Source organism: Leuciscus leuciscus (genome assembly GCF_965113295.1).
Source record: "Leuciscus leuciscus genome assembly, chromosome: 6".
NCBI lineage: Eukaryota > Metazoa > Chordata > Actinopteri > Cypriniformes > Leuciscidae > Leuciscus > Leuciscus leuciscus.
In genome coordinates this window covers 36,717,574-36,745,066 of record NC_138730.1, presented here as the reverse complement: position 1 = coordinate 36,745,066, position 27,493 = coordinate 36,717,574, and the positions used below count along the sequence as shown (strand labels likewise).

At 37.1% G+C, this 27,493-nt stretch overlaps 1 protein-coding gene across 1 annotated transcript in view; it reads left to right on the top strand.

The window, feature by feature from the left end:
- myo10 (myosin X) overlaps positions 1-27,493 on the top strand; it is a 46,146-nt gene that overhangs the window by 15,797 nt on the left and 2,856 nt on the right. Inside the window, exons 4-38 of the mRNA XM_082173426.1 lie at positions 5,511-5,698; positions 7,086-7,223; positions 7,312-7,436; positions 7,919-7,932; positions 8,038-8,122; positions 9,295-9,398; positions 10,144-10,273; positions 10,400-10,518; positions 11,936-12,082; positions 12,179-12,279; positions 12,384-12,450; positions 12,540-12,632; positions 12,891-12,959; positions 13,630-13,712; positions 13,788-13,896; positions 14,371-14,451; positions 17,017-17,141; positions 17,776-17,890; positions 18,291-18,397; positions 18,500-18,724; positions 18,808-18,847; positions 19,006-19,923; positions 20,498-20,618; positions 21,030-21,273; positions 21,661-21,756; positions 21,878-21,971; positions 22,295-22,350; positions 22,884-23,026; positions 23,950-24,141; positions 24,239-24,396; positions 24,478-24,601; positions 25,152-25,452; positions 26,341-26,548; positions 26,637-26,773; positions 27,204-27,321. Of these exons, the coding sequence (XP_082029552.1) occupies positions 5,511-5,698; positions 7,086-7,223; positions 7,312-7,436; positions 7,919-7,932; positions 8,038-8,122; positions 9,295-9,398; positions 10,144-10,273; positions 10,400-10,518; positions 11,936-12,082; positions 12,179-12,279; positions 12,384-12,450; positions 12,540-12,632; positions 12,891-12,959; positions 13,630-13,712; positions 13,788-13,896; positions 14,371-14,451; positions 17,017-17,141; positions 17,776-17,890; positions 18,291-18,397; positions 18,500-18,724; positions 18,808-18,847; positions 19,006-19,923; positions 20,498-20,618; positions 21,030-21,273; positions 21,661-21,756; positions 21,878-21,971; positions 22,295-22,350; positions 22,884-23,026; positions 23,950-24,141; positions 24,239-24,396; positions 24,478-24,601; positions 25,152-25,452; positions 26,341-26,548; positions 26,637-26,773; positions 27,204-27,321 (5,175 nt within the window). The remainder of the gene's footprint in view (positions 1-5,510; positions 5,699-7,085; positions 7,224-7,311; positions 7,437-7,918; positions 7,933-8,037; positions 8,123-9,294; positions 9,399-10,143; positions 10,274-10,399; positions 10,519-11,935; positions 12,083-12,178; positions 12,280-12,383; positions 12,451-12,539; positions 12,633-12,890; positions 12,960-13,629; positions 13,713-13,787; positions 13,897-14,370; positions 14,452-17,016; positions 17,142-17,775; positions 17,891-18,290; positions 18,398-18,499; positions 18,725-18,807; positions 18,848-19,005; positions 19,924-20,497; positions 20,619-21,029; positions 21,274-21,660; positions 21,757-21,877; positions 21,972-22,294; positions 22,351-22,883; positions 23,027-23,949; positions 24,142-24,238; positions 24,397-24,477; positions 24,602-25,151; positions 25,453-26,340; positions 26,549-26,636; positions 26,774-27,203; positions 27,322-27,493) is intronic.

Below are 27,493 nucleotides of genomic sequence, written 5' to 3'. Positions count from 1 at the left end.
TGTGTTAGATGCGATTAATCGTGATTTATCAATTTGACAGTACTAACACATTTTTCTTCATTGTCCAATAATAACCAATGTAATATACATGTGCAAGACTAAAGCGCTTTCACAAATTCGCGTTTTTGTTGTTTACACAGAGACGATAATGGTATCATTTTCAAAAACTTGCACTTTGAAACTCATTTTCATAACATTTTCACATTTTCAGGCCGTTGTCGTATGAATGAATGACCAAAATGCATAAAAAGTTTTCGTTTTTAGTTGAAAACGGCATCGTGTAAATGGCCCCTAAATGTTCGCATATAAAATCACACTAAAAACTATCTCAACCCATCCTCATTTGTAAACCTAAAGAATTGATGGGCTAGTTAGGACAGCCGCCACAGGTCTGCTAAACTGATTGGCTAATTGGTGACATATGGGAGCAATCAGAACGAATTAGGGTGTTATTTGTGTGTGGTGTGTGTGTGGTTTGTTTTTGGTGGTCTACGAAATGTCTTCTGTAACTTCTATATTATATTAAAAATTTATTAATAAAATCACAGATAGTTTGTTTACCTATTACTAAGGTTAAAGTTATTAGTGTCAGTACAAATAAATTGTAACATTCTCCATGCCAATAAAAACATACAAGTCATGATGAAAATAACAGCGTCTGGTTGAGCATGTGTGTGTATTTCATCTTCTGGAATGTGTGTCTCGGTGAGATCCGATTCCACAGCATTTAAAACACAAAGACGTTTCTCTCTCGCTCTCACTCTGATTATAAACAGCTGTGGACTTTTTTTTGGGCTTACATTTGGACAGAAAATGCTAGAGCAAGTTCCCACATCAAACACACACATACACACACACAAGGGGGGCTGGTGATCCAGAAAATGTCTTTTGCATGTGAGGTTTACCTCCTTTTCATTTTATTGCTCTCTCTCTCTCTATTTCTTTTTCAGCCTCTCTCTTTCCTTGTAGTGCAAGCATGTAGCAGGAAATAGTTCTGCTTCAGTTGGGCCGGATCATGTTTCAACTCTCACCCTACACACTCGTTTTATTGAGAGGGTGTGTGTGTGTGTGTGTGTGTGTGTGTGTGTGTATAATGTGTCTGAGTTTATTATGCATCACTATGCATAGCACTCTCTCTCTCAGCTGTCTCTCTAGACTACAATCTCCTTTTTGCTTCTGTCTGTGCACGTCAAACTACAATTCTGTTATCAGTTTATCACCATCAAGTTGTTCCAAATCTATATGAATTATTTTTTTCTGCTGAACACAAAAGAAGATATTTAAAAGAATATGGGTAACCAAACAGTTTATAGGCCCCTTTGACTTCCATAGCATGGGGGAAAGAAATACCATGGAAGTCAATGGGGCACATCTACTGTTTGATTTCCGACATTCTTCAAAATATCTTCTTTTGTGTTCAGCACAAGAAAGAAATTCATACAGGTTTGGAACAACTTGAGGGTGAGTAAATGATGACAATTTTTATTATAGGTGAACTATCCCTTTAAAGATATTAGTAGCACCATTGGACTGAGCCCAACAAAAACAGCAATGCACACATTAATGTCGTTCACTCCCAATTAAACCCCTCAGTGTGCTGTTATACACATTTGCAGACACACCCAGGGGAGGTTATGGGAAGGACGTAGCTGCTGTAGACCTTCATTGCATTTCTGAGGTAGCACTTGTGGAGACAAAACCCTCTTGGGGGCATTTGGGGGATTTCACTGGGGTAGTATTTCACACTTTGGCTGAGTTCGATATAGCATACTATCATATCACTCTTACTATTTCTGCCATATCTTTATATGGTTGAAATAGTGAGAGTAGTATGCTTTTCCAAATTCAGCATTGTCTAAAGGGGGTTTCACACTGGGCACGTTTGCTGCGGCCCGAATCCAAGTGCGATTGTTACCTCTGTAATAATTTGGTGCTATTGTGCACAGCAGAGTGAAGAACACTTGGGTGTTTTATATGTGGCAGCTTTCTGCTGCTTGCTGACAGACAACTTTTGAGGAGACAGCGGATTGCGAGCCATTAATTTGTCGCTCAGATTGCGCTCACTCTGCACTATTACACTGCATGCTCAATCTCGGCCGTATCCAAGGTAAACCATGACCACTGTCATCTCTTATATGTGTTCTGTTGAACTAATGACGTTGTCATCGACTAAAATGCATGCACAGGTTAATTTATTTCCTGAACAAGTGCAGACATGAGCCAAGGTTGTATTCACATTTGGCGTGAAGTGCGCCACAGTACCATTGCAACCGAATTCAGACCACCTCCTACATCTAGTCTCGGGTTCGGTACAACAGTGCATTCCAGTGTTTGCATGGCAGCTTTCACATTACTAATTTTCCATGCAAACCGTGATCTGTTTCGAACTTAAGCCTCATTCAGGAAATCTATGGCTATCCGCTTGTTAAGTCATGACATATTGAATACTGTTTCAGGATCCAACTGTAAGGCTGGAAGCTTACGCTGCTATTTTGAACCAATAATCGTAACAAAAGGCAGTTGAAGGATGACGTGTATAATTCAAATATTTATATGACTCCATTAAAGTTGTTGTTATTCTTTAACCTCTTATTCTTTAAAGGTCTTTCTTAGAACTGAGAGGAAAATGTAGGATTTAACCTGAACGTTTAGATAATGAAAGTTACCACTTTAGCTTTCAACATCATCAGTGATAAAAGGAAAGATTCTCAAAGCCTTTAAAGCAGGCATAGTTATTTATTAAGTTACATGTTTAAATATACAGACAGTAGAATGGAACAATACTGTATAGAAAACTTAGTTGTGCAGAGGAGGCCGTAAAAGCCTTTCTCGTAGTATGAGGTTGCGCACTGGTGTGCAGGAGTGGCGGGGTTAAAGCCTTTCTCCCAGATCAACAGTTACCTTTCCTTCTTATACCCTGAGCAAAGCATTGTTAAACATAAGTGGAATACCAACACCAAAAACGACCGACAGGAAACCAAAAGATGAGGCAAATGTGTGGTGATCAAGAGGGGGAGAAGAACATTAACATATTCTCCTCAATGCATGTTTAACCAATAGTACCTAGACTGTACATTAGGATACTTAAATATCTCTATTAAGTTCTCCACCATTCATTTCAGTTTATAAGCTGTCAGATGAGACCAAACATGGCATAGTTACATATTAGAACACACCAGTAAATAAACAGTATGTAGTTGAAAGCATATGCCCTGTGAAGCAAATGGTACAGACGTGTCATTGAGGTGCAAATGACTCTGTCTCTCCTGACAGAACCATCCTGTGCCTGGAGTGTCCCAACAGTCCTCAATCAGCATATTGATGAAATCCCTTGCACTAGATATGCATTAGCATACTGTGATGATGAAGGTCATTGTGACACGTTTAATACACATGTATACTTCTAAAAGGCTTTTTGAAGTACTAGGGCAGTAAAGAGTTCTGCCCATATTTGCTCAGCCCTACAAATCCCTCCTCAGTGTATTTTAAAGGGAGAATAATCAATTGCCATTTATGAGCACCATTATAGCACACATTTAAAAAGCTATTAAAAGAATTTAAGTGTACACTGCAATTTTAAGCTAATCTACTGGTGGGAAAAACCATTGTTCTTATACAGTTTTACATCCTACTTTAAAAAAAACAATAGACAGTATATATTGTTCAGTATTTGTTTTTAGCATACCAAGCATAGATTCTGTCACCTACACTCTGAAACACCAGTGCAAAAAACAAAACAATTACTTCATCTGTCCTGTACTAAAAAAGAAAAGGGAATCCCACCAGCCCATTCAGAACAAACTAATAACACCTGTGTCTCAAGGAGACGGCTTTCCCTCTTCTGAGGACCACACTCTGACAGCTTAACGTCTACATAAAACTTCCTACTATACTGTACCTGTTTTTCATTTGCCTCTTGCTGAATTACAGTCCAAAAATATTACTATAAAACCTACTGTGGAAATTCATGTTGCTGATTTGACTGAGCAAACCTCATAAACGAGACATGCAAAGGTTATTGAAAGTGTCATCCTTTGTAGATTCTGTGGGAGAAATTAGATTTTGACAGTCATTCCCATCAGTAGAGTCACATTAGCAGGAAACAGCTACAGATGTTCCAGCCTTAATAAGTCTTTATTGTTTCTTTCTTCTGCAAAACACAAAAGAAGATATTCTGAAGAATGTTTCAACTGTTTTTGTCCATATAATAAAAGTCAGTGGGGTACAAAACAACATTGGATCCCACTGATTTTTATTATATGGACGTTTTTCAAAATATGTTCTTTAGTGTTTCACCAAAGAAATTCATACAGGTTTGGAACGACATGATAAATGTGATGTTATTTCCATCAAGATGTGCATACATTTTTGGTCAAGATCTTATATTGACAATGCATTGAGTCAAGCACTCTGTAAAGTTTACTTCAGCACATCCCAAAGACTTTCAATGAATTTAAGGTCTAGACTCAGATGTACCAATTCATGTGTGAACATGATTCTTCATGCTCCTTCCCAACCATTCTTTCACAATTTGAGCCTGATGAATCTTGACCTTGTCATCCTGGAATATGGCCATGATGTGTTTTCCTACATGGTTGTTTAAGAAATGAAAAACTACACACTCTATCAGTTAGGGGTAGAAGAACTGTTGCAAAAACATAGAATATGTTAGAAACATAATAATCTTTGCAATAATGATCCAATCTAAGGGGCAGATTTACTAAACAGGGCAAATTAGGAATTCCAAAACAGCGCCGATGGGAGGGGAAAGTTCTGCGCGTGATCTACTGATGACGCGCAGAAGAACACAGACGCAGTACGATTATTTCCATAATGACCAACGCAATCTACTAGGTAGCGTCTGGTTTAAGACTTGCTTTTTTTGGGTTGGTAAATAATGGCGCCAGTACATTGATGAGAGCAAACCTTAGTAAATCACCTTGCATGATTAATTTAAATACTCTCCTCCCATAAATTTTGCTCCTGAAAGGGAAACTCCTACAAATGCATAAGCAATAAGCTCAGCCGCAAAAAAACTTTTGGTTTAAATTTGACCTTTAGCTTTAAATCTGGCCCATAGACTTTTAAGCATTTGCCTATTCAAATTCAAACAACACCTTTTTTTGTGGCTGTGCAGTGCATATTAAATCTGGTTTTATATCATATTAATTCAAATTTCATCTTCAGTCATACATGTATATATGATAATACGTATGATATGATGAGAAGAGAAATGCAGGAGTGTATCACAAGTCCTAAACTCACCTGAACATTTGACCGTTTAGGTGCCAATTTGCACTTATTTGGTATTCAAATCAAAACATCTCAACAACCAATCCGATCTTTGCATCAGTGGTTAGAAAAGTAGGTCAGTAGACACCAAAACACAAGCACATGTGCACATGCTCACAGACACATGCAGAGGGTGTTTGTAAAATATGGTTGTTCAAACTTGTGTTTCTACTTTCCTCATCCTCTGTCTGTCTCTCCATTCTTCTCTCTGTTTGCAGACGTATATCGGCTCTATTTTAGCAGCAGTAAACCCTTATCAGAGTCTGTCAGGGCTGTATGATGGCCCAGCTGTAGAACGATACAGTCGACATCACCTGGGCGAAATTCCCCCTCACATCTACGCCATTGCAAACGAGTGCTACAGATCGATGTGGAAGCGCTCCAACAACCAGTGTGTGCTCATCAGGTGTGTTTCTGCATGCATTTAACAAACCAGTGGTTTCAGCGAGCCTCATTTTGAATGCTCTGAAATGAGTTTTATCGCTTGCGTTCTCATTTTAATTTAGTTTTTTTAGACCGTCTGACCTTAAAGTTTTCCACCATGACCTTAACCCTCACCTCTGACCTCTCACTACGGTGTGAGGTCAAACTCATGGCTACCTGACAGCACTCATTACTCAAGCATGCAGAGGTTAAAGGTGGCAGACTGCTGTGTTGTTCTCAACGCTGCAGATCTCTCATCAGCTTTAGCTAGAGCCGACATAGAGGATACAAATTGGCAGAATACCTGACCGCCATGGCTAAGCCTAGACTATGAAAAGTCCTGAGCATGTACAGACTCAGCAAACATGCGGACACCGATAGGGCTACCATAAAAAGACAGGCTTTGCTCTTACTGCACAGAAATCCTGGTAGAAACTGAAGTATGATTCTTACACTCAAGCTGTAACTACACACGATTCCAGAACGCTTTCTTTTGCCATTTTTGCAAACCACAACAAAGAATCGCAATGGAAATCTAATACCTACAAACTCCCAGGCTTGTTGGATGAAACCACAGGGAGTGCAAACAAGTCTTGCCTTATGAAAAGGGCAATGGGTAGGATATAAAAACAAAAGCTTTGCACAGACATAACATACTTTTACATTTATGAACATCATTTTGCAATGATACTTTTGTGTATCCCTGTGTCCCCTGGTTATTGGTTATTATTTTGTCCTGTCCTACTATAGGTTTTGCCTTTGTATATTCATTTTGTGAATTAAATTTGATGTTAGTGCAAAATGACACACATCAGTGTTTTAAACTGTATTTAAATGTCTAAAATTTTACCTCGACCACCTGAGGTTGACAAGCACCATTTTCTAAAAAGTTAAGCACCTTCTTTTACAGAGTGTTTGTTGAAATACACTTTTATTTAAGAGTTGGAATCTAATTAGTGGATAGTGCTATATGTACCCTGTTCAAATGGGGTTGGTAAAACCCTTTTTTTGGTTTTGGTAAAACTTCTTTTTGAAAGAAGTCTCTTTTGCTCACCACGACTGCATTTTTTTATCGAAAATGCACCAATAGTAGCCTATATAGTGTAAGGTAAAACTACTGTCACTTTTGATCAATTTAATGCAACCTTTCTGAATAAAAGTTTTTTAGTATTTTTTTTAGTTTATTCATGCTTTAACAATGTGTAAACTCTTTTTATTGAGCCAGTAAAGCTTCTTGAATCTTGAAAGACTCCTTGAATGAGACCCATAATGCAACTGCCCTCTGCTGATCGCATCAGCTCATTACAACTGTTTCAGCTAATATTCATCTTTCAGCGCTGACATTTTCTGTATGTGTGTTTGTGTGTCAGTGGGGAGAGTGGAGCGGGTAAAACTGAGAGCACAAAGATGATCCTGCGCTTTCTGTCTGCAATGAGTCAGCAAAGTGTGGCGCTCTCAACTACAAAGACGGCATCATCACATGTAGAGGAGGCAATTCTGGAGAGCAGGTACATACGCATATTCAATAATACAAAACCTTCGATATACAGTGTGCTCACTCGTTTCATTGAATTTTTCATCTCTCTGTCTCTGTAGCCCAATAATGGAGGCGTTCGGAAATGCTAAAACTGTTCATAATAACAACTCTAGTCGCTTTGGGAAATTCATCCAGCTTCATTTCAGCCAGCATGGAAACATCCAGGGAGGAAGAATCACAGACTGTATCCTCTGTTTGGATGTGTCAGCTGTTAGTTCATCTCTGTAGCTTTATTCATACACCTGTACTGGGGTGCCACTTGTGGCTATCAGTAATCCCACTCGGATTTTGAGTTATTTTGTGTCTGATAGTTTGTGATAGTTAAGCGATCCCGTTCAGCAACTGAAACTCACACACGCTGTGATCAGTTGGTGACTTTTCTAACAACACCATTGCACTAGAAGAGCAGATTTCAGAAGTAACAGTCCTGCAAAGCACAGACAGTTCAGAAAGCACCATCAATGCCCAACAGCAGTAGGATTCATTTTCTAGGCTGTTTTAGCCAAAGCATCTAGTTATCTGAGGTGACTTTAAAGATACTTTGTTTATAAAAACATGTAATATCAAGATCTGCCCTGAAAGAAAATATGGTAATTTGCAGAGATGGTAATGCTCTGATAATGTCTCTTTTTGCATTTGCCTTGACTCTTTATTTTCAACACACAGACCTTTTAGAAAAGGTGAGTTCTTTTAATAGTCATGAAACTTTTGCATGTATGATTTTGTTTGCATGGTCATTTATGTGATCATGTCTTCATTGGATTTTCTGTGTGCATTTCTGTCAGAATCGAGTTGTGCGTCAAAATCCCGGTGAAAGAAATTATCACATATTCTATGCTCTGCTGGCCGGAACCAGCGCAGAACAGAGGGGTGAGTCTGGGTTGTCTAGTGTCTACATTGTCCACAGATTTCTAGACTTCTATCCCTTGAGTTGGAAAAGTACTTTCATTTTTAAGGGGATATAGATGACCTTTAATCTGGAAAAACATATTTATCTGGGAACAAATTAACATAGACTTTGTTAACACCAGTGTTATTTAGTGTCATAGAGATGCTATTATAGATTATATTTATATTCTGAATGTTTTTATTTCTATATATTTAATTAGCATTTTTCTATTTTCATTGTTTTTGTCATTTTTATTATAAATATGTCTATATGTATTTATTCATTTTCATTTCAGTTAGTGGATTTTAATAAGAGAAAGAAGTTTAAGTAGAAAGTTTTATTTATATTTTATTTTATATTCGTTTTTATTCCTATATTTTTCATTGAATTCTTTGAACATTTTTATCAATTTTATAAAGTTTTTATCATTTTTATTACTTAAAAAAAAAGTCAATATTTTTTCATTTTTATTTCAGTTTTAGTTTAAGTTATTTTAGTACATCAAGTTAGACTAAATTAAAAGAGAAATGCTGCCTTGGTAACTAGCTGAAATAAAATATGTTTTTTTATATTTTATTTTATTTCAGTTAACTTTTATTTCAAAGTAACTTTTTTATGGTTTTATTTTTTATATTTTTAGTTTTAGATAACTATAATAACCCTGGTTAGCACTGAAAAATAAAGATGATCTGCTTTTGAAATGCAATTTTTTATAGTTAACTACCATTTATGGATGGAATCATATCCATTTGTTCAGACTTGTATCTACATTGGTTGGCTCATGTGGCCTTCACTCATTCATTATTGAGTACACTGATGAGAACTACGTCTGAGCGCAAATGAATAAATTCAGTAAGTGATAGACTGCACTTTTCTTTTTAACATCACAAGCAACTAAACAGATTTTTGCTGCCTGTCTGAACCAAGTCACTTAATATGTTCCCTCTATTTTAACTTTAGATGAAGGAAATCTGTGTTATTCATGGTTTTTTAGTTTAGTCACCTAAGCCAGGGTTCACCGTCTGCTGACGTCACTGTCGAATGAGATTGAGAAGTCAGAAGGTCACACTATCGCAGTGAATCAGTGCTGTTTGCGACACAGTATCAGTTTGTTTAAGATCTGTGTTTATCGCTCTCACTCATTTTTTCACAGAGTCGTTCTCCCTCTCCCCTCCGGAGGGCTTTCATTATCTGGGTCAGTCAGGATGTGTGAAGGACAAAGCCATTAATGACACTGAGACTTTTCAGGAAGTGCTGGTGAGACACTCACAACATGACAACACGTCACTGTATGACTACTGTACAGCACATGAACGCACACACACACACACACACACACACACACACACACACACTCCACTGCTGTACAACAGCAACCCACTGCACTAATGTATAAGCACACATTTTGTTTTTCAATTTTTTTATTAGAGTGTATTGTTTGGATATTTATGGATTTTGTAATAAATAGCAATGAAAAATAGCAACAAAAAAAAAGTAATGGCAATAGCAATTAATATCTATAATCTATAACAGATTTGGTCTTGGCTCATCCAATGAGATGCTATGATTTTGCATATATGTGTGTCTTATTCTCACCAAGGCTGCATTTATTTACAATAACTCTTTTCTATTTGAATACAATTTCAAATGTAATTTATTCCTGTGATGCAAGGCTGTATTTTCAGCATCATTACTCCAGTCTTCAGTGTCACGTCATCCTTCAGAAATCATTTCAATATGGTGATTTGGTGCTTATCAATGTTGAAAATATTTGTCGTGCTTAATATTTTTGTGGAAACGTGGCTTAATATTATTTTGAGATTTTTTTATTTATTTTATAAATCTTTTCTGTCACTTTTGATTAATTGAATGCATCCTTTCTGAATAAAAGTATTAATACATTTTTTAAGTATTAATTTCTGACCCCAAAATGTTGAAAGGTAGTGTGTAAAATGTATGGTTCTCTTGTGTTTCAATGCTGATTGACTGTGATTTGTGTTAGAATGCTCTGAGGACAATGAAATTTGGAGAAGAGAACATCAAGGAGGTGTTGAGGCTCCTGTCGGGAATCCTGCATATGGGAAACATCGAGTTTTTAACGGCAGGTGGTGCACAAGTCTGCTCTAAAGCAGGTAATCACTTCTCCACTCTTTCTCTTTTGTCTTGATTTGGCATTCATGAGCTTTTTGTTTTTTTGACATTACTGTACTGATGATAATTGCATTACATTTATATTCATACAATCTGTGTATGTGTAGCTCTCAGTAAAGCTGCAGATCTTTTGGGGTTGGATTGTACCCAGCTGGCTGAAGTTTTGACCCACAGATCCATGATCCTCAGAGGAGAGGAGATCACCACACCCCTCACTGTAGAGCAGGTAACAGGGTGTTACACACTCACTAAACAAACAAAGTTTGTTTACACGCTTATACAAAACCCAGTCAAACAAACATTAAATTGTAATGTGAAATTGTAAAATCATACATTACACCTTAAAGGGTTAGTTCATCCAAAAATAAAAAATTTACATTCATTACTCACCCTTATTTTGTTCCAAACCTGTAAGACTTTAATTTGTATTCGAAACACAAATGAAGATATTTTAAATGAAATCTAAATCATTGATCAGCGAACATAATCAGAAGCTCATCTGTACTTTCTTGATGCGCGAGAACAAACCTCATTGGTTTTTGCGGAAGCTCAAACGTGCTACATAACACAAGAATGAACCTCATTGGTTCTCGCACGTCAAGCGAACATGCTTGAGCTTCCTCAACAACTGATGTGTGAGTTGATGAATATTTATATGTGAATAAAAGCCTGAATTCAATCTGTTCATCATATAAAGCGATCAAGTCTCTTCAGAAAATTTGGACAAACCGCTCAATTAATATGGATTACTTTTATGATCTTTTTATCAACTTTTTGAAGCGTCAAAGTGGTAGTTGCGTGGACTGTCAATGGAGGGACAGAAATCTCTTAGATTTCATAAAAAAATATCTTAATTTGTGTTTCGAAGATAAAGGAAAGTCTTGGGTTTGGAACAATATACCTTTTACTTAAATGCCAGTGTATTACAGTTAAGTGTAAGAAAAATAATTAAATTAAAATTCTTCCAGAACTCCAGTCCATCATATAACAGAGAATGAGAAAAGTGTTTTATTAGGTACAGCAGTGCAATTGAGACACAATACAGATTTAATCAGAATACTTCTGTAGTCACCAGAAACTCTTACTCCCTCTAGAGGACTTCACATGTTACTGCAAATCTTTATTAAACATTTCACCCTCCTCATTTACCCTTTTATTACTGAATGGACACAGGTTTAAAGTTTTCTTCCCATTAAACATTACAACTTGACCTCTTATCACAGTATTTCCAAATACTTTTAAATACAATGCCAATGTTCATATTATGTATTTCTGTTAAAAATACATTAAACACAACATATTAAAAGACATGACAGTAAAAACACAATAAAAGCAGTAAAGCAATTAAATATTGAAATATAAAAATTTATATTTTAATAAATAAATATAGAAATATTTATACATAAATCCAATACATAAACAAATGCCTTTGGCACAAAAAAGTGTTTTTTCAGGATTTTGCTACAAATGGCTTAAAAACAAAAACAAAAAAAATTTCATGTGGAATATGTTGTCTTTTGAATTGTTTTCATTATTCAGTTTTAAACCTTAACTAGTCATGTTTAATTCAGTAATAAAGACTTAAATACCCTTCTGTAGTCAGAATAACATCACAAATATGCATTTGTGTGTGTGTGTATCAGGCGGTGGACTCACGGGACTCTATGGCGATGGCTCTCTACTCTCAGTGCTTCACTTGGATCATTCGGAAATTGAACAACCATATCAATGGCAGTGAAGACTTCAGATCCATCGGTATACTGGACATCTTCGGGTTTGAGAACTTTGAGGTGAGAGTCATGCTGACTAGTTTCAGACAGAGGTTTTAACCCACTGGTCATTACAAATGTTATTCCCCTCTTTTATATTTCCATTCTCCCTCTCAGGTGAACCGGTTTGAGCAGTTCAACATTAACTATGCAAATGAGAAGCTACAGGAGTATTTCAACAAGCACATTTTCTCTCTAGAACAGCTTGAGTACAACAAGTAAGTCATTACAAATATAAACACACCCAACGCATCACCAACACCATCAACCAAAGCACAGGGTGAACATAGTCTAATTCTCTGCCATTTTAATATTTTCATAGAGAAGGGCTGGTCTGGGATGATGTCAACTGGATGGACAATGGAGAGTGCCTTGATCTCATAGAAAAGGTAAAAACACAAACATAATCACTTAAAAACACTGTCTACATTCTGATGTTCTAGATCTGAGTCTGTCTGTGCATGTGTTTTCTCTGCAGAAGTTGGGTTTGCTTGCTCTTGTGAATGAGGAGAGTCACTTTCCTAAAGGCACTGATGGCACATTACTGGAGAAACTCCATAGCCAGCATTCTGTACGTCTCACACACACACACACACACACACACACACACACACACACACACACACACACACACACACACACACACACTAATTTTTCTGAAGGGCAGTAGGTTTGCTTGGTCAAGAACTGTAGGCAGGAATGTACCCAAATGGAGGGGACCAAACAAACTCATATTGATCATCAACCACTTATATGAATATTTTGCATAATAATCAACTTGGATATGATAACTATAATCACTAATCTATTTCTCTCTCCATATCATTAGAGGAATCAGTTCTATGTTAAGCCTCGTGTTGCAGTTCATCAGTTTGGAATCAAGCACTACGCAGGAGAGGTACAGCACCATGTCTACTGTTTTTATTATTATTTATTTATTTTAGTTGGATTAAACTTCCACCAAATAACAGAAAAAATAAAGATATATATATATTATTTTTTTATAAAAAAAATAAAAAAATGTATACCATATCCATGCAAGTAAATTATCAACTACAGTATAAGCATCTTTCACATTTCCTTTAAGTGGCATTTTGTTCATATATCAAATTCAATTGTGTAAAACAGAATAGGTCATATCTTATAATAGGTATAGGTAAAGATATTGTTTATTCAATTTATAAATTGTAATTTTAGGGAGCATTTATCTTATAAAAGGGTCAAGAAGCATTATTTATTAGCATACATAGCATTTTATTAAATATTTGATTAAATAGACTTTTGATACAATATGGTCTGTCAATTACCAGCCACCAAGTTGGTGATCACGGTAAAATACAAAGAAATACAAAGAATTTTTATATATTGAAAATGTTGCAATTTTTAATAAGAGGGTGTAGTGGTTTCAAGTTTTATTTTGAGAAAAGAAAGATCAAAATTGTAGTCTATTCACTTGTTATGTGTTATGGTGCATATACTGGAGAATGAGGGGGGAAAGAATCAACGCTGGTCAACGTCAGCATTGCAGGTGTCATGTCTCTGGTTAACATCCTGCTTTTTGTCTGCAGGTTGTGTATGATGTCAGAGGAATCCTGGAGAAGAACAGAGACACATTCAGAGATGATATTCTCAACTTACTCAGGGAGAGCAGGTGTGTGTGTGTTTGTATGCAGTTGTGTAACTGTCCTCAATGAGGCCATGTATTCACACGTTCCTGTTCTCTCAGGTTGGATTTTGTGTATGATCTCTTTGAGCGAGTGAACACCTGGACTGGACAGGACACAGTCAAGTGTGGCTCAAAGTATCGCAGACCTACAGTTAGCTCCCAATTTAAGGTAAGAAACTACAATGCTTTAGAACAGGTAAACAACAGTTCAATTTAAATGTAAGTGAATGTATAGATACAATTTTTACTCTTACACTTTAAAAAGTGTAACAAGTGATTGTATGTTTATCGTTTGTTTCTAATAACCTAAAACATCAAGTATTTATTAGTATATTATGGGCTGGTTTCACAGACAGGGCTTAAACTAAGCTAGGATTGGGCCTTAGTTCAATTAGGGCATTTTAGTAGCTTTTATAAACGTGCCTTAGAAAAAAAACATTACTGGTAGTGAATCTTGAGACACAACAGTGGCACTGACATATTTTAAGAAATGTCAGAGTAAGTTGCTTTCAGTTAAAACAGCAAAAACATGCATTTTAGTCCAGGAGTAGCTTAAGCCCTGTCTGTGAAACCCCCAGTAAGTGCATTTGGTATACAACGTTTTAAACAATTTGTAACAGATGACTTATTTCTATCTACCCAGAATTCATTGCACTCCCTGATGTCCACCCTTAGTGCCTCCAATCCATTCTTTGTACGCTGCATTAAACCCAACAATAGCAAGGTATGTGTCACAGACACGAACATATGAACATTAGATGTCTTCTACTTTGTGTCAGTTTGGGTTTATGTTGGGTTCAGGTTTGAAATGAATTTAGATTATCACTTCAGAGTTGTTTTGTTTATTTTGAGAATGCCAGTCGGATCTGGTCACGTTTATGGGCCGGGTTCAAGTGCAGACATCTAATACAAACACACCAATTAGACACACACACACTATCAGATGGCGATTCTGTGAATGGCTGTATATCTCTGTGTGTTTTCATTCAGTAGTGACAGAGGGAGATCTTAAACTCAGTGTTAAGATTCAGGACTCCTTTGAGAGACACACACATGCTCTGCACACTTTTCTAATCCGACTGCATTGGACCCGAGGCCATTCAGCAGACTGCCTATTAACTCTACAGCAGATGTCAGACTACATGTGTGTTTTGTGTTTGGTAGTAGCTCTTTGTTCAGTTGTTTGAGGTCAGTGCAGAATTGATGTGTTAATGGGACACATCAATTCTGTTCCATTCTACTGTCGCTTTCAGATCGGGCATAAACAAATCTATGCTGAAGTAAATCAATATGCAGTTGCCTCGTGCAGAAGGCACAAGTATATAGTATATATAAAATATAAAAAAGCAAAAGAGAAAGCTAACAAATAATGTAATAATTAATAATGTAGAATATTTATTATAACAGTTAAAAATAACATGATGACTTAATAAAACGAAATAATTTACAGCTACTTATATGTAACATGTTTGTCTGCTTATATCCAAAATTAAATCATTCCTCAAGAAAATACAGGTGAAATCAAAGCGATGTCAATTTCCTTCATTTTTGCCACCAAAACATTTGACTAGATTTGAATTGTCTTTTTTCTTATTTTTTTCTTTCTTATTTTTCTCTAAATTTGGCTTGACTTAATATAGTAAAACCAAGTAAATGATTAACTAAAATGTATATATTTTTTTTAATTATCTAATTTACAAAAACATATTAATTGATCTGTTTTCTATTTATCTAAATATTCTAAATTAATTACAAGTTAAAATATTCTTCTCTAAAAATTGCTTATTATAAACAGCTAATGAATGACTGAATTAATTGTAATGTACAATTATGTTTGACATCTATATATTTGTCTGTATGTGTGTCTTTTTGTCAAGTTCACTTCAGCTGTATGTCTATGTCTCTCTATCCACTGTCCCCCCACTTTATTTGAATGTAAACAGCTGGGGTGGCTTCTGCCCCTTTTTTACCCACAATGCATTTCCCTCCAACACCCCCCTCCCCCCTTGAGCACAAATTAGCCCAGCATGGGTCTGATCTCCATGGTAACCAGCAGTGTGTGAATGAGAGCGAAGGGGTTGGGGGGTGTGTATGTGTGTGAGCGGACCAGTTGATCTCTGGCTTGTTGTGAACATACACTCACTCAGAACTGCTGACGGTCACAGGATGAGAAAGGACACTTTTCTGTACAGTAAGAGACGAGTTTATATATTATTAAACTAAACGTTTAGCCAGTAGCCAGTTACATTGTTGATGTAGAAGAACAGAACTGATACAGTGGTGTTTAGACAGATGCTGAGAGTTTTTCCAGATGTCTGACTGCTGTCTATCTGTTTACCTGTTGGATAATTAAGAAGCTTTTGCTTATTAAAGAACAGATTTATGAAAACTGTTCGCTATGTTCTCATGGTTTGATTCTTAAAGGGATAGTTCACCCAAAAAATGACAATTCTGTCATCATTTACTTGTCGTTCCAAACCTGTGACTTTCTTTCTTCTGTAGAACAGAGATATTTTGAAGACTGTTTTTGCCCATACAATAAAAGTCAATGTGGTCCAAAACAACTTTCATTGTATGTACAAAAACATTGATACATTTTTCAGAATATCTTCTTTTGTGTCCCACTTTAGAAAGAAAGTCATACAGGTTTTGGAACAATATGATGATGAGTAAATGATGACAGAATTGTCCGTTTTGAGTGAACTATCCTTTTAATTATGTAATATGTAGCTAGCATTTGTTTTGCTGGGAGACAATTAAAGAGAGACTTTGTCCCTCCCCCCATGAAGTACTCTGACATTGATCCTGTCTGCTTTCTGTGACTTGTGCTGCATGTATCAGTATGTTAATGTGCCTCTAACTATAATGAATGATTGTGTGAGTGTGAGTGTGTGTGTGAGTGTGTGTGTTGGTAGTGACCTTCCTCTCACAGTGCTCATTCACCACTCATCTCTTCATCTCACTTTCATTCGCCAGTCCTTCTGGTTCATTCCTCCTTCCACAGAGATGACATTTAGAAGCGGGGATCACAGCGCCCCGTTTCCGACCTCACCCCCACACAGGGTCGGAGGTCAGGGGGAGAGGGGGTGATGATGGCCCACTTAGTGTGTTTGAAGAATGAATCCACTCAAAACTCAACCAGTCTATATTTGAAAGCGGAATTAATTCAGCTAATTTAGATTTATGACCTCTAACTTTTCTAACTTGTCTGAAACTGAAACACTTTTTTAAATGGAGCAAATGTGGTGATTTTAAATTGTTAAAATGTCTCTGTCACTCTCTTTCGCAGATGCCCGATCAGTTTGAGCAGTCTGTAGTCCTCAACCAGCTGAGATATTCTGGGATGTTGGAGACGGTTAAAATCAGACGTTCTGGGTTTCCAGTCAGGAGAACGTTCAGTGATTTCTGTTCCAGGTTTGTGCACCAAAAACTATGAACTCGCATATTCCAACTGAAAAATTATTAGCCTAATTCTGAAAATGTTCCATTCCATCATTTTTATCAAATGATAATGCAAAGGGGATTTTTATTTAAAGTTTAAGGTTTTTCGACACCTCTTTAGGCATAGTTAAATGAAGTCATTGTCATTCTTTTCAGTCCAAACAGTCCTCCTTTCTATGCAAATAACACTTTTAATAGAATGCGTCTTATTCACAAAACCCACGCTGTTTAACACCCAGAATTAACATTGTGCTATTACTGCTTGCTTTCTGTTTTTACTGCATTTCCTGCATCTTTGAATGGTAATCATATAGTGGATACATGGACACAGAGTTGAATGCAATATTGGCGTATATAAAAGTAAGATCCATTTTTAGCCTGTGGAAAGAGACCGGTCAGTTTGATATGTGTGGAATCGGATTTGTCTAAAATACTCACAGGTGGATGTGCAACAAAACCGTGCCCAATTTTTGGTCACACAATGTATCATAATTTTGCATTGTTCATGTTTCCCCATGAAAATAAAAGGATTCACAGTGTTAACTGACTTTATTGTGAACCACCTTTGCAGGACAGTTCAATCACTGTTTTATTTTGTTTTTGCCAGATACTATGTGTTGATGAGGGGCTTGGCTTTATCAGATGACATCAAGGGGCGGTGCTTCCTTCTGCTGCAGATCTATGACAACAGCAGTGCTGAATGGCAGCTGGGAAAAACCAAGGTGAGAAACATCATGTTCTTTAAAATGTGTGACTGTGTTGGTAGCTGACATAAAATACTTTTGGAAAGTTCTTCACAACACAATTTAATCATCACTTTGCTAACTGTCAACCCAAGTTAACAGGTAACCTTAAGATATACGCTCTCCCATTCTCTCCATTCATGTACATTTTAACCTAAAATGTTTCCATTCTTTTTTTTAATGCATCAGCTATCAAGAATACTGAATAGGGTGTTGCATAAGCAAGTGAAAAAATTTGGTGCAAGCTTTTGTGAAAGTGAAGCAGTTTGAAAGATGCTTGGATCTAAACCTAATAATTTATTGTTTTTATACTCTAGATTCCATCATGATTGGTGGATCTGGTGTAAATGATGGCTTTTCATTGGTTGTATTTTTGTAGGTGTTTATGAGAGAGAGTTTGGAGCTGCGGTTAGAGAAACAAAGAGAAACAGAAGTGCTCAAAGCGGCTTCAATTATCCAAGCTCATATATTGGGTTATAGAGCACGGTAAACACACTTACACATGCAAATGCACATAAACTTACTCACACTTGGTGTCAACTCTAATGTACTCCCTCTGTTTCTCTCTCTGCCCTCTGCTGGTTATAGGTTGCAATACAGGCGGCTGTTGCAGTGCATTGTTGTCATTCAGAAAAACTACCGTGCACTGTATTGGCGCCGGCGTTTCCAGACAATGCGCTGGGCCACCATCACCCTACAGAAGAGGCTCAGAGGGCAAAGGGCACGACGGCTCTACATTCACCTTCTAGAGGAGAAGAGGAAGAGGGAAGAAGAGGAAAGGAGACGAAGAGAAGAACAGGAGGCACTAGAGAGGTGGGACAATTGCCTGTATTATTATACCTATGTTTGTGTTTATAATGTTAGTTTCTGATCTTCTTGTAATGCTTATTTGTCAGAGAGAGGCAGTGCATGGAATTGGAGCTCCTGGCACAAGCGGTTAGTGAAAAAAATCTATCAAGATCTATCTATCCATCCATCCATCCATCCATCCATCCATCCATCCACCACTTTAGTTTTTAGTTTTGTTTTAAAGCAGAATTCAAGTGACATTCTGTTTATATTGCTTGTTGGGTAACGCAGTCTTTTCTATGCAGGCAGAGGAGGCTCGAAGAATAAAGGAAGAAATGAAAAATGAGCAGATTCAAAATGTATTACCTGAGAGTACCACACCAGTGAACAGTATTGTACCAGAGAGTAGCCCATTTGAGAATGACCCTCCTGAGAGCCCAATAGCAGAGAAATCACTGGCGGAGCAGGTGTTTGAAGAGGTGTTCGAAGGAGAAACAAACCAGGCATCACAGGTGGAGGAGATCTTGCGTTTGGAGCGTGAAATTGAAGGCCTGCGGCGACAGAAAGAGGCTCAGGAGCAGAGTCTAACCACGCATTCGTTGCATCGTCTGCAGTGGCTGCGTGATCAGGAGCTGCGCAGGTTGGAAGAAGAGGCCTGCAAAGCTGCGCAGCAGTTCCTCACATCGCTCAACTTCGATGAGATCGACGAGTGCGTGCGTAACATCGAGAGCTCGCTGGGGGGATCCAGTGGCTCACAGCAGGGGGTAGCCAGAGGTGAGGAAGATGAGGTGGATGAAGGTCTGGGAGTGGATGACGGGTTTAAAGACTCGCCTAATCCCAGCGAGCACGGCCACTCCGACGGCCAGCGCACCAGTGGAATCCGCACCAGCGATGATTCCTCTGAGGAGGATCCTTATGCTAATGACCGTATGCCCCCACCCTTAGCCCCGCTTATCATCATGCCCTCAGCCTATCATGCTCCACCCTCAAGCAGTGGCTCCACCTACTCTCACGCTGTTCAGGAAGAAGAGGCGGAGCTAATCCCTCCCGATGAAGATTCAGATTATGATGCAGATGATTATGAAGGAGGCCTCATCATGCGACCTCCCAGCCTCCCACCTCACAATGACCACTGGTCACGTGACAATCGCAGCTCCTTTGCAACCAGCACCAGTGTCAGCTCCGGGGCGTACCGCTTCAGCTCAGACGGGCCACAATCTTCAGTGAGTTTTGCATACACATTCTGCATGGTTGATGAATCAGATTCATTAAAAGATTCAAGTTTTTTTTTGTAGAGCAGTGTTTCCCAAACAGTATTGTCATTTAACAACACATTTGCATGTTCACGGTGTTCTGATGTCGGTTAATGGGCATGGAATTCCGTTTATCAAAGAATCCAAACCAAATCAGCATATTAGAATGATTTCTGAAGGATCATGTGACACTGAAGACTGAAGTAATGGCTGCTGTAATTCAGTTTTCCATCACAAGAATAAATTACATTTGAAAATAAATAGAAAAAAAGTTATTTTAGATTATAATAATATTTCCCAATATAACTGTTTCTATAATTCAAAATTTCTGTGTTTTCATTAAATAAATCTCATGGTAAATATAGGAGACTTCTTTCAAAAACATTAAAGAATCTTACTCACCCCAAACTTTTGAATGGTTGCGTACTTAACATTACTGAAGGAAAAAGAGTTGTGAATGTCATTTCATGACTTTAAAAGCATGTGCTGTGAATGCTTGTTTACATGTAATTGCTGATTGTGTATCCCTGTTTCCTTCCATCAGTTTGAGGACAGTGAAGATGACTTTGAAAGGTTTGACACCGACGATGAATCATCTTACAGACGGGATTCTGTCTATAGTTGTGTCACTCTCCCCTACTTCCACAGCTTCCTTTATATTAAAGGTAAATAGCCTGCCAACTCTTCTCTCAACACCTCCCCTTTATTATGTTTGTTTAATTACATGCTTGCAAGACAGTGTAATGAAATTTAAATCACTTTTTCATCTTTTCCAAATATTTCTGAAGGTAACTTAAAGGCTCAAACTCAATTAAGACTTAGTTTTGTACTTGATAACTTAATACTTTTGGGGAAATTTAAGTTTAAATTGACTCTACAATTGTTTAATGTTTGTGGAGCAAGATTTTGACCAATCAGATTTCAGTGGGCGGGGCTACCCAGCGCAACTCATTAGAAAATCTTAACCATAACTATTTGTGGCAGCCGTATCTGATTAGGACAAAAATGTAATTTGCTTGGAAGAGACAGATTTTATGACTTTTAATAGCTTGAATGTGCCTGGATGTGTGTTGCAGGTGGCCTGTTGAACGCCTGGAAGCGTCGCTGGTGTGTGCTCAAGGATGAAACATTTCTGTGGTTCAGGAGCAGACAAGAGGCGCTCAAACAGGGCTGGCTGCTGAAGAAGGGCGGAGGATCCTCCACACTCTCTCGTCGCAACTGGAGACGTCGCTGGTTCGTCCTGCGACAGAGCAAACTCATCTACTACGAGAACGACACAGAGGAGCGGATGAAAGGCATGCTGGACATGCACGAAGCTAAGTAAGACCTCAGGAAGTTCAGTAAACAAAGGTTTCAGGTTCAGTCACAATCAGTGTGACACTAGATCTGGAGAGCTATGGTCATTCTCTATTGCCTCATTATTCTTGACACTTTTAAATAGCAAATATAAATACAAATACGGCAAAAAGACAACAAAATGTATTTGTTTATTTATCTTTCTCTCGAATCTTCACTGAACTGGCTTCAGCTGAATAATGACACTGTTGTCTTTAGAGCTGCTTTACAGCAAATGTTTAATTCTGTTTGCATCATTGATCATTACTTTCCTGTTTGTAACTGTAAAGCTGCTTTGGAACGATCTGTAATGTATGAAGCTCTATATAAATGAAGGTGACTTGACCTGTTCTTTTTGTGTTGTTTTCTTAGAGAGATTATTGATGTAACAGGAAAGGAGAATGGGATTGACATTGTTATGCCAGGAAGAACATACCACCTTGTTGCAGAAACTGCAGAAGATTCCAGGTTAGTGTGGTTATTTTTTGTGTTTTTTAATCCTGCGTGCTTTAAGCCTTGATGTTTACTTGGTAAATATGTAAAACTATCAAATTGAGGATTTTAATTATTCTCTGTGTGTTGTGTGCAGTCATTGGTTTAGCGTGTTAAGTCAGGTGCACATGTCGACAGAACAGGAAATTCGAGAGATGCATGATGAACAAGCAAATCCTCAGAATGCTGTGGTAAGTATTAGACACACACACACACACACACACATTTTATGTGGACTTTCCATAGACATAATGATTTCTATTCTGTACAAACTGTATAATCTATCCATTAACCCTAAACACAACTCTCACAGAAATCTCTCTGCATTTTTATATTTTCAGAAAACATAATTTATTATTTTCCTTATCAGGACTAAAAAATTGTCCCCACTAGGTCAAAAATTACTGTCTTTTTGGAATAATTTGGTCATCACAACATAGGGTTTACCAGGACCACACACAAATTTGGAGACAATTCATAAGATATTTAGAAAAGATGTTTGTGTTTTTCATAGGGCACATTGGATGTGGGAATGATTGATTCTGTATGCGCCTCTGACAACCCAGAAAGGTAAACACACACACTGTCCTCTATCTGTCTTGTTGCTTTTGAAACAAAAACTTTAGTTTTAAAGTTTGCAGTTTAGTGGATTGGTGATCTGCACTTGTATTATTGACCTTTCTTTAAATATTACTATTATTTTACATTATATATAATATATCTTATATTATTATATTATATACTATTTTTTCATTTATTTTTTAAAACTAATTTCTTATAATTGCGGCTTTATATCTAACAATTGTGACTTTCTCAGTTGCAACATTTTGTAATTATGAATTAATATTTCACATTGTGACTTTTATTTTAGTCTCATTCTCATTTTTTTTTTACTGAACTTGTGTATTATGTACTGTATATTGTTGAGTCTATCACAGTTTGCAATGTTCCTCATTTGTAATAAAGCTTTGGATAAAGGCATCTGCGAAATGAAATGACCTAATTTCACAATAACCATTTTATTTTTTCTCTGAGAAAAACAATACAGTTGCGTTGTAGACAATAAAATATTTAAAAGGTTTTTGCATTTTCTCTCTCTCCAGGCCAAATGCCTTCGTTATAATTACTGCCCATCGTGTTCTACATTGCATGGCCGAGTCAGCAGAAGAAATGCATCACTGGATTACGTTGCTCCAACGCACGAAAGGAGACACACGTGTGCAAGGACAGGAGTTCATCATCAGGGGTGAGAGGTCACCTCTGTTGGCTCAGTTGTTAATGGATTGTCTGTAGATTATTTGTACATTAGTTATTTCTCATTGTATGGGGATGTTTCATCACTCTTCCTAGTCAGTGATAGAATCAGAGTAAAGCTGGATGAACGAAAAACTTTATAGGTGTTTTGTTCGATAATAACAGGATTGTATTTTTTATTTGGATTATGTAAGAATTTGACACATTGTATGCCTTTTGGAATGCTTAATATACAAATTCATTTCATTATTGGGTCATGCCAAATCAACCAAATTAATAAATGCAATGGATGTGTATTTACCGAGTAATCCACTATTTTGTGGAGGGGGGTCAAAATGACAATTTTCACTTGAGATTTGGATCCAAATTACAGGTGGGCAACAAATCACCTATTAGTAAAATCTATTGACTTAAGCAATCCTTGTTCCATTATATGCCAATGGTGACATTTCACATTCAAAATGAGAAAAGCACTTTTTGTGTTTTTTCCCCCAAAGTTTGCATGTCTGTATTAAAGATATCCTACAAAATAGTGGATTAATATTTTGATTTATAATATTGAGATTTATGTTTGTCTTTCTTCAGAAAAAAATATGAACGAAATAAAAGATTTGAGCTGGGCACCTCTCTAGTTGAGTTGATGACCCTAATTGATTTGATATGGAACATTAATTATATTAATTAATTTTAATTAAACATAATATGTATTACATACTTGATGGTTAATTTTTGAAGATGGTTATTTAGTGTTTGGACAAATAAAGAGTGAAGAGAAAAGATGGCTTAGACCACAATTACATGTTATAATGTTCACTTTCAAATCAACACCACCATGTTAGGATGCCTTCAACTACAAACTGAATTTTAAAAATATGTCAAATCTCTCTCTGTCTGTTTCTCTGTTTTGGTTTCCAGGTTGGTTGTATAAAGAGATTCGGGGCAGCAGTCGTGGGAATCTTAAGCTGAAGAAGCGCTGGTTTGTGCTGACTCACAATTCTGTGGATTATTATAAAAGCTCAGAGAGAAACGCTCTTAAACTCGGCTCTTTAGTGCTTAACAGCCTCTGCTCCGTGATCGTTCCCGATGAGAGAGTCTTCAAAGAGACAGGTAAACACACACACACATGCATGCACATAAACAGTAGAGTATACCAACAAACAATTACATCTTTATCAGACTCTATACTATATTTGTGTGCTCCTAGGCTACTGGAACGTGAGCGTGTTTGGTCGTAAGCATTCATACAGGCTGTACTCTAAGCTGCAGACGGAGGCTAGTCGATGGGCCAGCGCTGTACAGACCGGCATCGACAGCAAACCTCTCATGGATACACACACACAGCAACTTATACAGGACATCAAGGTAACACGCACACAAGTGCGTATGCATTTATGTTTTTTAACATCATTTTATTGAAATGCTGTTGTTATTGTTTGTTTTCAGGAGAACTGTCTGAATTCAGAGGTGGTGGAGCAGATCTACAAGAGGAACCCAATACTGCGTTACACACACCACCCTCTACATACTGCCCTCCTGCCTTTACCCTATGGAGATGCACAGCACAGCTGTGAGTGAAACACACACACACATTTAAAATACACTTAATATTCAGTATTATTATCAATTTGACTAAACTGAAACTACTGGATGAGAACAAAAGCTAGATAATGATAATTGTCTTCTGCAGAGCTGCTTTATAGCTGAATAAATTTTTTTTTTTTTTTCATTATTGATGAACTCTGCAACTTGAACACTTAATGAGCTGAACTGAATCAACATTGGACTGACTTTAGCTGAATAATGTCACTATTATCTTCTGTAGAGCTTTTTTATAGTTGAACTGAGTTTGATTCATAACTAATGAACATTCAAACTCTCTATTGAACTGAATTGAATCAACATTGACACTGTCTTCTGTAGAGCTGTATTTTAGCTGAAATTGAGGTTGTTTCAAAATTATTGAACTTTGCAACATTGTTTTTTCGACACTGTTATTTTCCTGTTTTAGTTGCTTTGAAACTGTCTGTATTGCATAAAGCGCTATATAAATAAATGTGACTTGACATATATGTTCTAATCTAATACACCCTAACGGTAATAATCACTCGTGTTTTTAGCTGACAAAGGGAGAAATTACGGCACGCTGCAGGCTGAGGCCCTCAAGATCTTCAATGTTCTTCATCAGCTTGAGGCCGAAGCCAGTCCCATCCCTCACATCCAGGGGCTCCTGCAGACGGCGCATGACCTACGACCCCTAAGAGACGAGCTCTTCTGCCAGCTTATCAAACAGACAGCACACCACCCGAAGCCTGCTGGCCCCGCACACATTAGTGGCTGGCGAGTCATAGCCTGCATGTGCTGCACATTTAGCCCCGCCTCCAGAAGTGTTCTCAAATACCTGAAATTTCACTTGAAAAGGTGAGTGAGCATGTGGGCTTGTGTGTGGAGTATTTTGTCTTGTCAGAATGCCATAGGGTTAAAAAGGAGATCAATTAGATCATTTAAGTTCAATACTTGCTTACTGCACGGTACACTACCATTCAGTAGCAAGATGCATTAAATCGATCCTTTATAATGTTAAAGAACTTTCTATTCATTACAGAATCCTGAAAAATGTATCATGGTAAAATAAAATGTATTATAATAAGGTATGTTTATTGAGCACCAAATCAGCATATTAGAATGATTTCTGAAGGATCATGTGACACTGAAGACTGGAGTAATGATGCTGAAAATTCAGCTTCGATCACAGGAATAAATTACATTTTTAATTATATTAACATAGAAAACGGGTATTTTATTTCACAGTATTACTGTTTTTACTTGAGTTTTGATCAAATAAATACAGGCCTGGTGAGCACTAGAGATTTCTTTAAAAAATATATAAAATAATCTTCCTGACCCCAAACTTTTTATCAGTAGTGTATATACTATTTATTGCAGGCCATTTTATAAAAATAGTATGTGAAACAGGAACAATAAATCTGAAATCAAACAGTAGTCCAAAACGTTGTCACATGACTCCATTACATTACATGTTTCATTTGGTGAATGGTGTCAAATTAAGTGGAAATAAATACTGTTATTTTGCATTTTTAAATCATAATTTGTGTAAAACTTTGGCAGTCTGATCAAATAATTAAATAAGTCAGAAAGACCTCAAATAGGATAGGATATTAAATAATAATATTATTATTATTCGGGCCAATACTACAATAAACAATAAATAGTTGAATAATATATGACATTTTTATATTGTTTTGTCGAAATAAATAAAAAATAAATTGTGACTGATTTTCTCCTCAGGACACGAGAGCTGTACCCAGGCACCGAGATGGAACGGTATGCTGTATTCTCCCAAGACGCCTTGCGGCACGTGCGTGGTCGCGAATACGTTCCTTCACAGGAGGAGCTGAGGGCCATACTGAGCAGACAGGAAATGACATCGACAGTTTACTGCCATGGTGGCGGGTCCTGCAAAATCACCATTAACTCACACACAACTGCAGGAGAGGTACACAACACAAAAACACATCCACACACATAATACATGTGAGCTTCAGACCCACAGTAATGATATGTGTGTGTGTGCGTGTCTCTAGGTGGTTGAGAAGCTGCTGAAGGGTCTCTCCATGGACGACTGTAAGAACATGTTCGCTTTGTTTGAACATAATGACATCACAGACCGAGCCATAGAGAGCAGGACTGTGGTGGCCGACGTCCTCGCTAAGTTTGAGAAGTGAGTCTCACCTTAAAAATTTTATATTTATTTACATTTTTATATTTAAATACATTACATATATATATTATATATATATATATAAATTATATATTCTTTTTTTAATTAATACAAACTGTATACTATTAAAACCATCAATATAGAACACTTAATCTGATGTAAAATGATTTGAAGGTGCTATAAAATGATTTAAACCTCTGCCCTATAAAGACATTTGAGCAAACATAAATACATGAGGCAGAGAGTGTTTTCTGATTGGCTGAAAAAAGAGTGGGTCGTTAATCAGCTGGTGTGATTTCCGTTGGGTACTATAGGAACATTTTATGCATCATATTACCAAAAACATCAGTTAAAAGCACATTTTAATGTTGTTTTCATTATGTGGGATAAAATGTGATATTCATTCACTCTCTATATTTCTCTCATTCAGGTTGGCAGATAAAGAACAGGAAGGAGAGGGCTGGAAGTTTTATTTCAAGCTTTTCTGTTTCTCAGAACCTGAGAGCGTCCCTGCTGACAGTGTGGAGTTTGCATTCATGTTTGAGCAGGTCTGATTTCAGTTTAATATCTGGCCTTAAAACACATAAATAACGGCTTTCAGATTTAGGGCAGGTCGCAGCCTTTGAAAAACTCTCCTATAGTGTGCACGGGAGGATTGATGTATATTTTGATAAATGGGGGGAAATTTTGCATTTCTGTAATCCACAGTAGTAGCAACAT